At 31.9% G+C, this 17,910-nt stretch overlaps 1 protein-coding gene and 1 long non-coding RNA gene across 2 annotated transcripts in view; one reads left to right on the top strand and one right to left on the bottom strand.

The window, feature by feature from the left end:
- LOC109542198 (headcase protein) overlaps positions 1-17,910 on the top strand; it is a gene marked incomplete at its 5' end in the record, with an annotated part of 154,650 nt that overhangs the window by 40,927 nt on the left and 95,813 nt on the right. The window contains 1 exon segment of the mRNA XM_048660982.1: positions 4,628-4,724. Coding sequence (XP_048516939.1) covers positions 4,628-4,724 — 97 coding nt within the window.
- Positions 7-1,773, bottom strand: LOC125502534. Its single transcript, XR_007280301.1, has 3 exons — positions 1,685-1,773; positions 1,486-1,628; positions 7-768 (listed from the first exon to the last, which is right to left on the bottom strand). It is a non-coding gene; the product is annotated as an uncharacterized LOC125502534 (long non-coding RNA).

The following is a 17,910-nucleotide window of genomic DNA, read 5'->3' as shown; positions in this document are numbered from 1 at the left end:
TTTTTAAAACTTAGTTAAATTGTTCCGCTTCCAAAAATATTAAACATCACTGATCTTCATCAACCATCCCAGATCTTTTGTATGTCTGATCAACTGCAGTGTTTCGGTTTTAGAGCTCTATAAGTATTATCAGTTAGCGGAAAACTTAAAATGATAAGCGAAAGAATCCATTTATTTCTTGCTTGGAAACATAGTTTAGCACATTTCTTCGAAAGAGTGCATTGGAACCATAAGGTTTCTAATGTATTAGGAAGAACTCGCAGATTCCCAACAGACAAAATAATCCTTTTCCATAAAATGGTTAGTCTGGCTGCATCGTTAAAACATACTATGTTTTACGCAATTCTGTACACTGTACTCTTGTTAAATTCACAAATCCACAAAGTTTATCACTTAAAATCCCTCTATAAATTAATTGTGTGTTTGACTAACAAATATGTTTTTTAACCGTTGGAACTTGTTGTTTACTGTGAATATTTAAAATAATGCTAGTTTATGTATGAAATTTGATTAAGCATTTTTACATCAACACAATCGGGTTCCGCAGTAACCAGTCCTACATATCACCGGTGATAAACATGAAATAACCTCCACATACATACCAGCTAAAGCGTAGGATGTAGATCTAAATATGTATCCATGTTTATTATTAATGCCGGAGATGGATCTATAAATGGCACAGCCATTTCTGTTTTTGATGCTTGCGACTAGCCGAAGACGAACGATTCGATGATGGTTTTGCTGCGCCATTCAAAATCGAATATTGCTCTAAAATCAACATATAATATTGGTTTAATACAAAAAGTTATTATCGCAGAAAGTAAACAACTAAGATAAGTCTCGTAAGAGACTGGATTTCGTTCCATGTGGAGTAATTTGCCACTTTGAGTTTTAATCAGATAAAGTTGGACTAAACGGGCTGGCAAGGCGCTGGGGAACAGTATTCTATAATAAGTTTGCAGACTAGCTTTTATATACTGAGAGGTTAAACTGTCTAGTTGGGAGACATATTTTAAGCTCCGAAAGCTTTTTAATAGTTCAACTTTGTCATTTTCCTATTAAGATCCATCTGTGCTCCTTTAATATTTAGATACAATGATCTCTTAAGGATCCTTCAAGTCGGGCTTAAGAGAACTTATCTAAGTGTAACAGTATTTCCATATAGAATATGTGTGCAAAAATGCAAGAAACATCTTATATTAACGGGTTTTCCCATTTACTCATTCTAGCTGTACCAAGTATACATATTTTGTTGTCTATGTATGTCAAAATGGGTTCTGTCTACAAAAACACGTATAATAAGAATTAAACTCTTTTAAATAGGAATTTAAATTAACCAAGGCAACAAAGTTTGGTGTGGTAAATTTTGTATAATATGCCTTAGCAAATATGTGAAATCCGAGCTAAACTGCCTCACGGTATTCGCAAGTATGCATAAAACCCAACAAAACAATTGCTGACCTTGGTTAAAAGTATCAAACAAACCTGTAAATATAGTAAACACTATTCCAGTGTTCCAGTTGCAGATCAAAACAACCACAGACATCCTTGAAAAGTGCAGCTGCATTTGATATTTTTTCCTGCTCTTCGTATTTCATAAACGATGTTTTATTATTATGCTGGAATTCCTGGAAATCAATTGTAGGCAATTTCAAATAATATTTTCCGAGAAAATGAAACGAACCATTGACTGAACTGAATGTGCTTTTGGCGCTTTACCGCTAAACATTCACTTTGCAAATGTAGAAAGTAACTAACTAAATGTGGAATAAAGTGGATAGGTTCGCACCAGTGTGCAGCGAAATTGGGAAGGGTCCAGAATTTTTAACCTGAAATCACAGAAAAAGTGAAAAATATGGAACAAACTGCACCAGTCGCTTTCCGAATTAGTAGGAGCAGACACGGTGAAACAGGTTTCGGACCTGTAGGGTCTTTAAAATGAATGAGTAAATGTTCTTGATTAGTGAAAAGATTATTTTCTTTATTTTAGTTATCGGAAAAACATTATCTTGTTCTATGGTTATTCTGTATGTAATAATAACCTGCAAATGTTTAGACCATTTAATTGAAATTAGCTTATTGAATAGCTATTTTCATTCTTGCTTTTTAGATGTAGTTAATAGTTAGCGACAAAACAAAGCATTTTCTTAAACTAAACTAGACGTGTTATTGATTTTCTATAGTTCATGTCATCATTGGTCGGAAATTTTGTTTTAGAATGGTGTTTTGTTTCTTGTGTAAATCTCGAGAAGCGATATACAGCCAATTATATTAAGATCCGATTATTTTTACATGCTAATCCCAAAATGAAAACAAGCCCTTTAAGTTGTGATATTATAAGCGCTCTGTTTATCTACAAAATATATGTGTAAATGGATTTTTCCTATAGCTTAAGTATTTTCGGACACATTTCAGCTGTTCTTCAATTTTATTTTTGTTCTGGAATTATATAAAACATTCCTGTCAAAATTTCGGACTTTCTGCTAAAATTTAATAGTGTTTTATTTCTATTTGCTATTACCTTGATAGCATAATGCCTAATCGAGTGCTTTTTAACACACATTAGGCTCTAAATATTTTTCTAAATAAGGTTTTTATTAATTAAAGTATTTTGTCAATTTCTTGAATTGTGGGATTCATTAGTTAGAATTATTGAAACATTTAACCCAAATAACTTATTCTATGGTTAGTGTGTTAATTTACCAGAAAATGATTATATCGAAATTTCGTTTTTTACTTTTAATGTCAAAGCGAAAACCTCTAATAATAATCGAGTAAAAATCGAACTAGAAAGGAGTAAAAAGTCGGCTGCTTAATAAGTTGCTACAATTTTTCTTATACTTTGATGATTTGAATTAATGAAGCTGATACGATGCTTCTGCCGTTTTTCGAGGAAGAGTTTACATGAATTATGCAATTGTTCAAATTTTAATCGCAGACAAGTTAAGTTGCGTAGCTTCAAAATGTATCAGTTATCGTCAAATATCTTTCACACTTTCACTTCTTGGTATTTTTTGATTCGTTTAAAATTTCAATAGCCACATTCTCAACTGTAAATAATTTGTAACCAATAGGCACTATAAACGAATAATTACGTCCTTAACATTTGCATAAGCGCCACAAGCATCTTTTAATTATTTTACATGAGCATACGTATTTCAATCACTTGACCAATATCAATTTAGCAGCTAATCACGTATTAAAACCTAAGTCAAAGTGGTTTCTACTGCCATTTGAAAATGTGTTTTCATTTGCATAATAGGACTTTCAGTAGGCACTATAGTCTGTGTACATTCATGTCCACCGTGACGTTCAACCGGGAAACTGAAGAAATTACAGCTTAATTAATGTTATTTTTTAAATACAAGATTATAGTTTGATAGTCAATGGTGTTTGTTATGCAGCTGTCTGTAAGCTCTGCGATTTTCATGGGAGTTGGTATAGGAAATAGCATTCATTTTTTTATGAATTTGTAACAAAATTGCATCTGTTGCTAGACACAAGTTGGGTTCGAATGGATTTGGAAAATGGAAAAGATACTCTTTTTACGAAACACCAAATACCAGAAAAATAAAAAAAATATGTGTTCATTATTTTAATGTATTTATTGCCCCTAGGTTTGCCTAAGATTGCTCCAACTTTGGGTTGAATCGAGTAACTGAACACCTTTTATTCATCCATTTATTTATCAAATGCTTTTAAGAACTTTTTGCTCCTTAAAAGCAGCTTGTTTAGTCAAAATCTTATAAAGGTTCTGTATTTATTTGGAGGTATGACTAATAAAAGCTGCAGATTATTATCAGGGATAATCAGTTCGTTTTCTGGATTCAAACTTACCTTTTTCCAAATTCTCACCATCAGTCTAACTCTAAACACAAGACGCAAACATCTAAGTTTCGATTCAAAGCTCAAAGCATTTTGTTCGCAAGTTAGTTTTAAGTAATTAGTGAAAGGCTTCAGTAGTAGCAAATCGGAGCTAAGACTATAATTTTACCGAATTACATCCTGTTATTAGCATATCGAAGTGTTTTTTGTTAATTTTGGGAGACTGACTTCAAATTCCGCGACTCGCTCGCCGAACTCTGCATATTTGCCCGTGGAGAATCAACATTGTGGCAACAAACTTTGTGATACCCATTGGTTAAATTCGTTGCCAAGGTTAGCTAAGGTTGTTCAAAATTTAATAATAATTCCTCCAACAAACATACCTAAGTGAATTTAGGGCTGATATTAGTTTGTCGCCGAACTTACCGTCCAACTTTAATGGTAATTCTAGTCAATTACTTATGATTGAGAACTGGTTGGGTATTATGTGCTCTGAAGGGACCAATCCAGTGGTGTACCGTCTGGATGGTCATAATTTTTATGATGATTTAAGCTTTATGCGGAATAACCGTTGTCGACAAGAAGCACTCCTGATGTAGAGTTTATTTTATCAATCTGTAATTTTCCGCAGCAAATTGCGAACTTATTGGAAATTGTATGTGGATAGTTTCACCTTTATTATTAAATATTGAAGGAATTAGTAAATTCCAACATGGCTGAGGTGTTTATGCATTTATTGAATAATCAATTCGACGTCATGACAGAGCATCCCCATATAAATCAATGGATTTTATTGTTTCAGGATTGCTGGAGGTGCCAATGGAATTTTCACCCGTCGCTTAGACTTTAGTTCGTTCAACTCGCTTCCAAAGAATAAATTGAATTCCTATCAAATTAAGGTAAGAGAAGTATGTCTTTTGTTCAGTTTCAAACAATGAGTGCCGAGAAGCCAACTTAATTAAAGGCGCGGTTAGTGAATTATTGGGAGTTTCAGTTATATTAACAGATCGTCAAACAGCGTCAAAATACGTTTTTGGGACTAAATAATGAAGAGAGGTTCGACGCCATTGCTCGATCCTAAAATGCTGGCGTAGTTGAAATCTAATGAACATACGGTGTAAACTGGTTACTATACACTTACTAGGTAAACTTCTCTGGTGCAGAATTAGAATCCAGAACTACGGAAAATGCAGGCATTTTGTACAGCAAAAAGATGAAAAAATAATAAACCTTTAGCTGAACTTGTCTACGTACCAACTTTTTTGTCTCTTAATGAAGCCTTGCAAGTTCAGTAAAAGTGCAATGATTAAAAATGAATAGGCAACTGGAACAAAAAATTCTAATCAACAGTTTAGACACCAGGATAATCATCAAAATATAAAAAATATGTATTAAATTAATTGGAAATTGTGAAAATTTTCAACATTGACTGGGCACACTTAATTTCTTAATTATGTCTAAATGTCGAAACGTCGGTTTTCATATACCTTTTTAATAAGTTTGGTCCACGTGAGCAGCAAATTTCACCCATTTGACCAGTTCAAAGTGAACAACTTTAAAAATGATTAAATTTGAATAGTTACTCAATCATTAATCGCCAAACGCTAACTGTTATAGACTAATTAATTTGAACGTATGTTCGCCCTCATAAATTCGAATGCAAGCTGCTCCCCTATTAGCAAAATATTACATCAGTAGCTGATTTTGAATAGAACAATATTGATAGTAATAGAAGCTAATACTCATTTACCATTAATTTATCTTCTTTATGCAATAAGATGTAATCATAATATATGGGAATATCAATACTGATGTGGTTTACGAGCTGATTTGTGCAAAATAATAACGATTTAGTATCATTGTGAAGGTTAAGTGGTTGTTAAATTAAAAATAGAACCAAATGTTTTCGCAGTCACAACTGAGCATGCTTTTAATATTCTATATCTAATAAACAAGCGGTTGTTTTCATACAGTCGCGATTCAAAGTGGCACGTCTTCAGTAAATAATACCAGAATATAGTGATTATTGGCCAATTTTGAAGCCTGTTAATTGTCTTTGATATTGCCAAAATACGTTTTTGAAGATGGTTTCAAAATGTTCCTTTCCCATTTTTGGTTAACAAGAATTTATTACTTAGATTTTTTCATACACAATTTGCCACGGAAACTCCGCATTTTATAATTAAATTATACATATTATTGTCAAGGTGCGTCGTTAATTTATCGTTGTTTTGTTGTTTGAATCCGCTTGTAGAAGGAAACACAGGTTGCCTTAATACATGATATGCGACGAATGGAAGAAATAGTTTTACTTGAACAATTTACAAGCGCGAAAAGTATTTGTTCTATATGCATTTTCCTATAATTTGTGAACTCTTTAATTAATTGTTAAACTAAATTTCTTAAGAACGAGAAGAAAAGGCCATATGCGCCGACCATGTTTTTGGCCATATTTGCAAAGTTATCTATTTGCGATTTTCTTCGTATGCTCTTCGTAACTGCATTGATAAGGTAGAATCAATGTAACTTTTTTTGTTATACTTTACTGTTTAAATTTTAAAGTTAATTTTAACACAATCAATTCGAATGGTTTGAGGCCTTATTTGTTGTCTGCTATAAACACATTTTGTGTCACATTTATTCTTTTTTGAAATAATTTAATGGTTATTTGAGAAATTATTAGAAATTTATAAAGTTTGAACACACAATTACATTTATCTTACAGGATTATAAAACCAAAATTAAAAAGATTCTTTTAATATGTTTATTTATGATTTTTGTCTTTAGTATTGGCGAAACAATTTATAATTCCTGAACTGGATGGGAAATAAGTAAAAGTTATATTAATTAATTTATTCTAATCAGAAAATTTGTTTTTGAATTAGCGGATGCCTCATTTAAATTTTGAGAGTTTACAAAATAACGAAATCGAAAATTGTATGTTTAAAAATAATCCGAAAATATGCATCAACTTCCTATAAGGAAATCAATGTCTTTGTTGTCACGTTCCTAATTCAAATTTTGTACAACCGAACTACAGGAGAAATAGTAAAATGCACAACTAATTTGTTTGTGAGTTAGCGAAAGCCTCATTTAAGTTTTGACATTTTACAAAATAACGAATTCGAAAATTTTGCATGTTTGAAAATAATTCAAAAAATGTATCAACGTGCTATAGGAAAACCAATTTCTTTTTGTTATCACATTCTCTTAATTAATATTTTTACAACCAAACTACAGGAGAAAAATAGGTAACTTTGAGACGTTGTGGATAATACGGGTAAATATCTGGATTTTCTTTAACGTATACAAGTTCCTTTAAGTTGATTTTTAAAACGTAGTGTTTTGTAAGCAAAAACAAAAATGAATAAATGTTGGAATAGCATAACAGTATGAAGAATGCAATAACTATTTTGTTGGGTGTAATATAAAATAAGAAAGAAGTTGTAAATTTAATGAGACATAAATTCTTTATCATGAACGAAATATGGTGTCTGAACTGTGATTTATTAGTCTTTTTGAGGAAACTGTTCCCACGCGGTAAATTGAGTTGAATACAACTCAACAACTTTCCATTCATAAGATCGTATGCTTTCTAATTTAGTATTTGTTATAAATCCGACATGACATGACACTTAAATAAATCCGAGTTAATAAAATTTGCGCATTACTAAGTACTAAAATCGATTACAGAAATAAAACGAATATGATTTTTACCCATTTTCTTGACTATTTGTACTTTTTCTCCATACGAAAGTGACCTTTAAGAAATCTTGAACTTGGATGAGGCAGTAAAAGTTTCCTCGTAAATATGTCTCTTTTGCAAACTTTTATGGCATTTCTTCAACGGTTCTCTCAAAAGTTTCCCAAATAGTTTCCTCATTTTTGCAATTAAGTTGAAAGTTTTTAACCTTATAGCAATACTCCAAGATTTATTAAATTGTCATGGGATTTCTATTGCTTTAGTAGTCGAGCAATTGGCAATGTGCGACATTTCCCGTTATGGATCAACCATATTGCTTCCACATGTCGCGTTCGGTCTTGGAACCCGATCGAACCCAACAGTAATCAGTTTGTTTTATTGAATTTCACTTATGGAATTATTCGCCTGTGCGTTGTGTCGATTGTCCCCATACTTGTTAACAGGCTTAAATCTTGCACAATGTATGTTGCGTTGAACCGTCAGCAGCCCATCACTACTTAATCGAGACAGCTACACGTTTTCAAGTAGATCCCATAACTTGTACGTTCTCGTTACGTCTATTTCCATATCCTATATGGTATGACCAATCCCCAACATTAACTCGGGAGATTAATACTGACAGGCTGGTTTACAGTTACAACGACATATTATAGAGAATAGTTGCAACTTTCGATTTAATTGCCTGGCTTCGTTAAGGCGGTTACCTTCGTCGAGGTGCTCGAAAAAAAGCGTTTATAAGTTAGGATTTTTTCATTTCTTCTGTGGTTGAAAACCACAGAACCTGAACCAGCAGGATTCAGTTAAGTGATAATTCAGCTCATTAATAATGGATTCATTATTGCATTTGATTGGAAGAGTGTTGGCTTACTCTACTTCGTTACCATCACATAATTATTTATAAGATTTAAATAATAGGATATGTTCATGTCAGGTTTCTAAGCCATATAATGCTAAATCACTGTTTCCTTCTTTAACTAGTCGTAAAGTGATAATGCGTCAAAATGGGTGAATAATTTGTTAGTAAACATGTCGGTAGCAAAAACTAATTTAATTAAAAGGCTGTTGAAGAATAGTGATTATTTTTACTGATCCGAGAAGAACGTAAATATTTACTTTAATACAGTTAATTATCCCTAGAAATTAAAGCACTCTTTTGAAAAAAAAATTCGAAATGTAGTAACATATCTGATGAATTACGGCCAAGTATAGTCACGCGCTCTTATGGCTAAAAAGTTCGTCTGCTATAAAATATTTACATAATTTATTCACAGCATTTGCTCTGACCCGTTAAGAATGTTTCCTGCTTTTAACAGTTTTTCTCTAACAATATTTGCCTCTTTTTTTCCTCTTTTCTAAATTGTAACTTAGTCCAAAGTAATTGATCACATTGCTTCATCCTTTTCTTAAGACTTTCAAGTGCAAATTTTCAAAATTATTTTAATGGTAAATTGAATATATGTAGTTCAAAGCGAAGAAAATCAGATGAAAGAGCGGCAGGAGATCGACATTAATTATTTAATAATAAATAATAGTATACAAGTTAAATAGAAAACGACAAATTTTTTATCGCTCGTCTAGAATTACTACACAGCATCGATACCCATTGAAGCTAAAACGTTTCCAAATACAACTGTAGAAGGTGTCATAAACCTGAAGTTTCAGGAAAAGTAATTCGGGTTAATGTGCGACTTGGTCGGGCAAAATGAAAATATTTATATTTCTAAAGCATTAAAAGTTTATATGGTGTTAACATCAGATTTATCTCCAAAACTGACCACATTTTGTTGTTGATACAGTCGATTGTCGCATAAAGTGAATAGTGAAACATGACGCTTTCTGTGCTTGAATAAAACTCGGATAATTCGAGTATTCGAATATTCGACAAGCGAATAATTATGTCTAGTCATAACTCGAATATTGCCACCAACATTATCAAACTCACAAGGTGCAAATATCTTTATATGCACTTTGTATACTTTATAAAATAAATTATTCATATTCGACAAGCATTTCCTTATTTTATAACGAATGTGTTCAATTATTTATTTTGTGAATTCGCATAAAATTGAGGCATAAAGAAATTGGATGTTCGTTCCACACATGCTATGATGCCATTTGAAAATTGAAAATTCTTTGAAAAATTGAAAATTCCTTCTATTGAAAATAGAGGGGGTGGCTGTGAAAAATCTTGTATATTTACATGGTTTTTAATCATCATATTGAATACTCGATTATTCCAATACTCGAATACTCGAGTATTCAAATACTCGATTATTCGAATATTTGTTAGTTTGTATAAACATACTTTTCTGTGTTTATTTCATGCTTTCATTGACTCACTGCTCATGCATTTTAGACTGATTTTAAATAAAAATCTCCGAATTGGATATAATTTTATTGAATTAATTAATTAATTTGAAGGGGTATTTGTCATTTTTGTAAATTTCTCATTTAAACTCTTGTTCTTTTAAATTTGGATTTTTTTTTGTTGTTTTAAACGGAAATTGTATTTTCATTGCCGAATTCAACCCGTAGGTGCACTACATACTGTTTCTAATCAACAAATTAAAGCCGAACTTTGCAGTGAACTTTATACACTTGACTGGTGATCGAAATTATCGATACTTGTATAGTAACTAGAGATTGTTTATTACTTTACAGTACTCATATTTTTGTTACTACCATTCTGCACATTAATCCGTTTACTTTGACATATATGCCGTTTTGCATCTTCGTTTGAAACCAGAAAGTTCGTATTTAACCGTTTCTTTCTTTAAATCAAATTTAATTACAAAACATTTATTTGACTCTTTCATTCTCTTTCGTCAGCATATTCGACACCATTCAGCAAAGCTCAAACATCTAATTATTTCCTGCAAAAAATATATCGTATTTCTTGAGTACTACTAAACTCCTATTCAAATTTTAGATTATTTTCCGTCGATTCCAATCTTATTCCTAATCAATTTCTCGAAAGTCGTAGAAAAATTATAGTTTTTTCGAAAGTATTTAGAGTCAACTCCTGTTTGTGGTCCCTTTTCTTCTTTCTCATCACCCTATCTTGGTCTTCATAGAAATAATTCCGATTCGATTTCGTTCGATTAAACGTTTCTTATCCATACATGTTCCGTTGCTACCAATAAACAACCAAATTACTTGTATACGGAAATGTGAAAACCAATATCGTGTTACAAAATTAACCCAATATACTTTTAATAGAAATAAGTCAATTTTTTTATAATCGAATAATTTAATTCGAAACTACCCGTTATTGAGCTTTTAAAGAAATTCAAAAGACTATCTGCCAACCAAATTGTGATTAAGGAATTGAGACCATAAATAGACATTTTCAAGACAATAGAAATGCACTATTTTTTAAATCGATTTTGGGTATGAAAACATTATGAGAAGATCTAATGGCAGTTTTGAAAAAGGATCGGATACAGCATTATTTGACGATCATCAAGATTTTTAAATAAATTTCTAGAAAATTAAATCGAGTATAAAGAACTTTCACCATTGTATATTTTTAAGGTGCGTTTAAAAACCACTGTCGTACAGCACCGTACACGTTAGATTTCAACGAAATAATCTATTAGATTAAATAGCAAATCAACTACCTTTAACATCAATGAATTACATCGCATAAAAAAATCTGCAAAAACCCACGGAGATAATACGGTTTCAAGTTTCATCTTGAAGCTATTAAAATCACTCAGCATCTACAAACCATACAACCATTTAACAATCTATACCTGACAATAATTATCCTGTTAGCGAATTACTTAATACAGTTGTACCAGTCCCGCTGTCTAGGTGTTTCTTTATTCGCACTTGAAAACTCGTTCTTAGTTTGCAGTACGGTGTATGAACCGTTCCAAGACCCTCGAGATCTTTTCTTGTGGACGTCCGACTAGAAGCAAGACCGTTTAACTTGATTTAGTTTACTTCCAACTGTAGGACGTTGTCTATAAAGACAATTCGAGTAAATTGCTGCGAAAGAACGGAGTGTCGGAATGGAACAGGTCGGTTAAGGGACTTTGGCAAACAAGTTTAATAAGGAACAAGTTCGCAAATTTTATACAGAAACTAAGGAACTTGTACTGTGCTGGGCTATTTCCAGAATGATAATTTGTTAGCTTTGCTCGGCTCCAGATGCCACTAAGCAACCTTATAAATTAACAAGCATTGCGAATTTAGAATGAAAGTCACGACTAGACGGCGGTAATCGGCTGTAATCGGCTGTTTTGCAATTTATTCAACTAGGTTAAGGCGCCGAAAAATTAAATTAAGTGATTTTTTGGTAATCAGTAACGAACAATTTTCTTTTACAACGGGCTTATGTAGGCCCTCGAAGGGCAACTGAAAATATGGAAGTAATTCATGAGTTTCGGTCCCAAAGTTAACACCTTTATGTTGAGAACTTAAGTCGCGATAAAGACGAAGTTTCAGGACACTTCAAAAAGGTTGGTGGTGGAAACAAAGCTCAAAGTTTAAGAGCCCTTAATCTAATCTTGACTACAACTTTATTAGTGCAATCGGTCATTAGACTCAAAATGTTGCATGTTGCTGTTACGGCTATTGATGCGTGTTTATGATCCCTGTCTGTTTCGAGAGTAGCGACCAATTTCGAGCAGATATACAAGAAGCGGCGTAAATCGATATCAGCAGCTCTAGACATGTTTTTCTATTGAAAAGTTGGCAATATATTTAAAATCGCTCTCAGAACCGAAACTGCTTCCAAATTCAATGCGGGATCGCTGCTTTTTGTTGCCAAGAACGATAAGCTAATTTAGTGCAGGTCCGGTCGTGACTTACCATCCGATTTAGTGACTTCGAGTCCGTCCTTCTTCACACAATGACCAGCGTTTTCGCTTTTCTCATACGGCCCTGCTTCTTGAAAACGTCGACCGTGACCTAACTCTGGTTTTCGTTTATGGACCGGTTTATGATGTATGGACATTTGGGTGTGCAGAGAAGTTGAATACTTTGCTGTCATAGAGTTCATTCTTTTTCACTTTTTACAACTGCTGTATTGCACTCGAAAGGCGAGGTCTCTTGGAATATTCTGCATTTTCTCATACTATTTTTTCGGTCATGTTTTTTCCTAAATGCGTTTCAGATTGACAATGAACCGTGAAAAAAAGTACACTTTTAAAACAGAACTACTTTAAGAAAAGTAGTTAATCAATGTTAATTAGGCGAATCAAGATACATTATGAAACAAGCAGAGTATACTTAAACTGCAATATTTCATCTAAATTGCATTTTACATGAGGCACAAAGGCTGGGAGTATGCAAATTAACAGTTAAAATAAGTAAATTAGGTTGTTGAGTCATTCTTGGAGCATTGCTAGAATATGATTTTTAACTGTTTTGTTGTTTTTGCAACCGATTTGAGTCGCAGGTCGCAGTTGTTTAGCTTTTGTAGATAAAAAAATGCGATTTAGCACCAATGTGAGTTACCTTTGAAATTAGATTTTAAAATTCACTTCTTAACAATTTTTAAAAAACGTGTTTTATTCAAGACCCTAAAATGTTTTCGCATTGTCATTGGAATCATGATTAATTGTTATTTAAATAAGTGGTCAAAAGTGCATAATTAAGTACAGTCCTGTATCTATCTTTGCAGTAAAAATATAATTTATTTCAGTATAATAGTGGCTATAAAATGTGTTTAAAAACGACCGATAATTTGCATAAAAGTCTGTTCGGAATTGCTACCAAAAGAACAGGTTTCTCGATTATAAATAAACAGATTTTTCATTTGGTATATTTAATCTATTTTACCAATCACTTCTTTATGAATTTCACTAAACCAGTTGGTTTTGGACGATTTTTCAGGAAACTTCAAATTAAACTTGATTGCCTAATTCAATATGAATAGCGATGGGTATTTCTGTTGCTTGTTTTTTCATTACTCTTACGGAAGTATTCATTAATACATTCTTCTTTGCAAGTCTTCTCAATTTTATTATACATTTTAATTTGTTTTAGTTCAGAAATTACCAAGATACATGCTAAGAATGTATATGCAAATTACTTTAATCTTTTATTGTTGTTTCCTTTTTTTGGTATTACATTTTTATTTGTCAAGTGATATATTAATTTGATATTGAGCAATTTTGTTTTAAATCTATTGGAATGAACTTGGAAAAGTTTCTGAGAATTTGCTATTAATTAGTTCCAAATTTGTACACGCTTAAGCGAATATAAATCGAATTAGTATTTAAACACGAAGTTTCTTGAAGGATAATATTTCCCGGTTCAAAACAACCAATATTCTGGTTCGATGTTCACTATACTGCCGCGGCTTTCGTTTATATTTGGTTCAAATTTTTGTCTTTCCTGATTCGGGTTTTTTAGCGTATTTTAACAATTGCCACTTCATCATTTTCCCTACACCAATTGGAATTGACAATTTTTGAGAAGAACTTCAAATGAAACTTGCGATGGGAATTTTTGTTGCTTGTTTTTTTTATTACTCTTACCCAAGAATATATGTATTCATGCATTCTTTTTGCAAGTCTTCTTAATCATGTTTTTCTTTGTTTTAGTTCAGAAAATATCAAAGATACATATTATAAATTAATATCTAAATTACTTTCTTTTTTATTTTCAATTTTAAATCAATTGCTTTGTTGTACAATTGTGTAATTTCTTTATTGCTGCAATATTGCTTTTTAATTCTGTTTTTTTTTCTGTGATATTTTTATTTGTTAAGTTTTATACACATTTTATATTGAGCAAATTTGTTTTAAGTTAAGTATCCATTGGAGAAAATTTTTAAAAGTTTCTGAGAGCTATTAAATAGTGTAACATTTAATTAGTTCCAAATGAGTCAGGCTTAAGCGAATATATCGGATTCATATTGAAACACAAAGGTTCATTAAGGATAATATTTCCGAGTTGTAAATACCCATAATCCTAGTTTTTATCGATAAAAAATATATATTTTGTTGAAATTTTTGGAAAATCGATTGGTTAAGGCAAATTTCCGATATTGGGAGTATAGATATTGGACTATTTTAGGAGTATGATCTCGCTGACTTAACATTACAGATTTGAATCTTTTATAGAATTTATTAACAAGAGCGTGAATGCGTAATAAAATAAATTCGATACGTGCGATATTAGATAAAATTACAACAAATTTGAAAATATTCGGTTTTATGGTATTCGCTTAATAATTTATCATGTTTGTTGAAACGTTTTTCTCTAATTTGCGTCCACTTTATTTTGATTTTATTTCTAACAGTGATATCCACATTTACTCTTCTCCTTGGCCAAAATGTTTCATGTTTCCAAACAATTTTTCTAAACCCCATAAGCTAGGGCCCAATTTTAGACACTCACTTAAGAAAACCGATTTGGGATCAAATTCAAATTTCTTAGACTATTTTTAGCAGCAAAATTTGCTCAAAACTTGCTTGTTTTAAGAAAGGAGACATACATTAATTATTTCTTTTACCCACTGGCCTTCAAATATAAAAGCACCCATTGAATCGTAGCACTTGACAAACCTCCGACAATTTGAAAAAAAACCAACCCTCTTAAAACACGAAAAGTTCTTGCACTCATTAATCCTGAATAACGTTAACAAATACGAGGGATGTCATCAATTTGAGGCAGTCCTGCAGGCCATTGTTGCCAGATTAATGGAGACAAAGTGCGATTTAACAGCCTCTTATCAAAGCCATTTGTTTTATTTTATTTTATGCTATTACTGTTTGGTTTATTAAGTTAATAATTGGTTGGAAGTTATGGGCATGTAAAGCAGTTGAGCGATGGTCTTTTCTCAAATCAACCACTTTAAAAATTAAAAGGGTCAGAATGATTCCATGATCGATGGTCAATTTTGTGGTCAATATTCTTAAAGAAAGTTAAAAATATCTTTATGAGAGATAGGAAACCGAAAACTGGCAACGCAGAGGTGCACGAAATGGCTTTGGCTTTGTAAGGGCAGCAGACCTACCCCAGGCTTTGAATTATTGGAACTTTTCCCTTCTGAATTTATTAACAGGCTGTACAGGGTTGCCAGTGTTAAATTTGAATTAAATTAAGCCTGTGTTGTTCTGTGGTAGAGTGTAAATCTAGGTACGAAAAATTAAATTTTTCTATTTGTCTGGAAAATCATAAATAATATCTATTAGTTGCTGATTCATGTTTATACGCACAGGATGGTGTAGCAGTTTTAATACCATCGTAGAGCCGGTTTATGAGCTTTGAGATTTATAAATAATTGTTTGCGAGGTGGGAAATAATCACAGGTTTGTAATTGAAACTGATCTTACAAAATATTGGCCACAATATATATACCACCGTTGTATCTATCTATCCGTATAAGTTTAAACAGAATTTGACCAGGACAAAAATCAACACGAATCATTGAATGCTCACTGTAAGGAACTCATAATTTAATAATTTGTTATGAACATTTATTTTTCTTTAAAACTATTTTGAGCGCTCCATCTCATTACTCTAGCTCTAATATTATATGTGAATGTGTTATTTTCCTAAATACGACCGCAGAAAACAGCCAAATATTTCTCAAATGTTTGGTGGTAATGAAGCTTGCTTGCACGTTCGTATATTCCATTAAAGTTGTAAGTATATCAAAGTAATTGAAAGAAGTAAGTAAAGAGAAAAGTTTCTAAGTAAGTAATTGTGCTCAGTGTTAATTGACTTCGATACTTGTGTTTCGTGAAAATCGTTGAAAATTGAAATCAATACTTTTAAATTCAACAATAATGGTGCGAAAGAAAGTATTCTTCTAAACTGAAGTTGCTATTTTTCGTGAAACACGGCGAGGATGAAGGCTATTTCTAATAGGTGCGTAAAAATTACCAGAAATTCCAAAGATTAAAATATGGCGATTTAATTCAACAGTTCGATAGTGGAGGAGTTCAAGGATAAGTTTACTACAAGTATAAAAAATTCAATTTTTCATACAGTTTTTTTTAGTAAAAATTTCAAATCTCAGTTTCAATATAAAATGTTCAGGCAGTTACGTAGAGAAATGTATTTGCGCCACGTTCAGTCCATTGCACACATTTAAAACGAAATAACTCTTTTACTGCTCACTATTCTTATGGACATTTTTATCCAATTTTATTGTTTTCCACCGTTTTGAGCAGCAGTGTTGGAGATTTTTTAATTCAAAATTTAAAAGTTTATTAGCGTTAAACTCTTTTAACAAATTTGGAAAATGAGCTCAATTTTCTACTGCACACATATCTTAAATAATAGAAATTGAGCTCTCTGGATTATTTAAGTATTAGTATTATATAAATAAAGCGGTTTTGTTTGCGTTTGTTTTGGTTCTTTTGGGTTAGTTTCTGATAAAACCGTTTTTATTGAAGTATAGTTGAAATTTCACGTAATAAATTACTTAAGTCGAAATATTCTGAAATTGGCTGCTCAAATCAACTTCTCAGAAGATCTTTTCCGGTAATAAACGTTGCAACTCAAACAAGTTATTTTGTTTTAAATAGTTTTGTGCAAAGTTTTGCATTTGTCGGCTCTTTAAATAAAAGGATTAACATGAAAATATATTTCAAATTTTCACCACAGAAATGTGACTTAGCAGAATATTGTGACACCCCAGTACTTATAAAATATGCAAATGAAGATCGTTTAGGGTCCAAAAATATTCAGTTAAAGATTTAAGGTATACTTTTTCGTGGCTTAAGTGTACCAATTATTTTTTAATTTTTCGTAGTTCCAAAATTTCTAGCTCGGCTTAAGCCACGAAAAATTCTACATTTAAATTTATAATATATTTTTTAATTTCAGGAATCGGTGCATATTGTCAAAACGATAGGGTTTAAATTGATAGAGAGCGACAAGCATACAACACCTTTAAACCACTATAAATTGAACGCTTGTAATCAAAAAGGCATCATTTATAAGTGGTGCTTCTGTTACTGATTATCTTCCTCTAAAATCTTACTGAATTCGATTTAACCTTGGTGGCACCACTCTGTTTAAATTACATATCGACGATTTCAGTTTGTTACATAAAATTCCAATAAACAACGATGTTTTGCTAGGATAATGAGGAACTGAGTGGCATGGAATTTCACATTATACATAAAACAAGGACGTTGGTTTAGTTCTAATTGTGTTTACTGCCAACATTGCGGTCATGAATCGGCAAGTATACGGCAAATTGTACAAACATTTTGCGGTTTTATTATCAGCTGAAAAACGGGCAAGCCACCGGTTTGACTTAACTTAATTATTCTTAATCGTCGAAACCATTTAACAACTCCACCCACTGCTTTGTTTTGCCTAGTCCAGCTGATAAGTTGACTAATTGTTATAGGAGCTAATATAGAATGCGGGTAAAATAAATAAAATAGTTCAATTATAGGGTGGTG

The sequence above is a fragment of the Dendroctonus ponderosae genome, unplaced genomic scaffold, assembly GCF_020466585.1.
Source record: "Dendroctonus ponderosae isolate FM_Combo_2020 unplaced genomic scaffold, Dpon_F_20191213v2 Dpon_F_20191213_1, whole genome shotgun sequence".
Lineage (NCBI taxonomy): Eukaryota > Metazoa > Arthropoda > Insecta > Coleoptera > Curculionidae > Dendroctonus > Dendroctonus ponderosae.
Note: the sequence above shows the minus strand (reverse complement) of the source record. Positions and strands in the feature narration are given on the sequence as shown.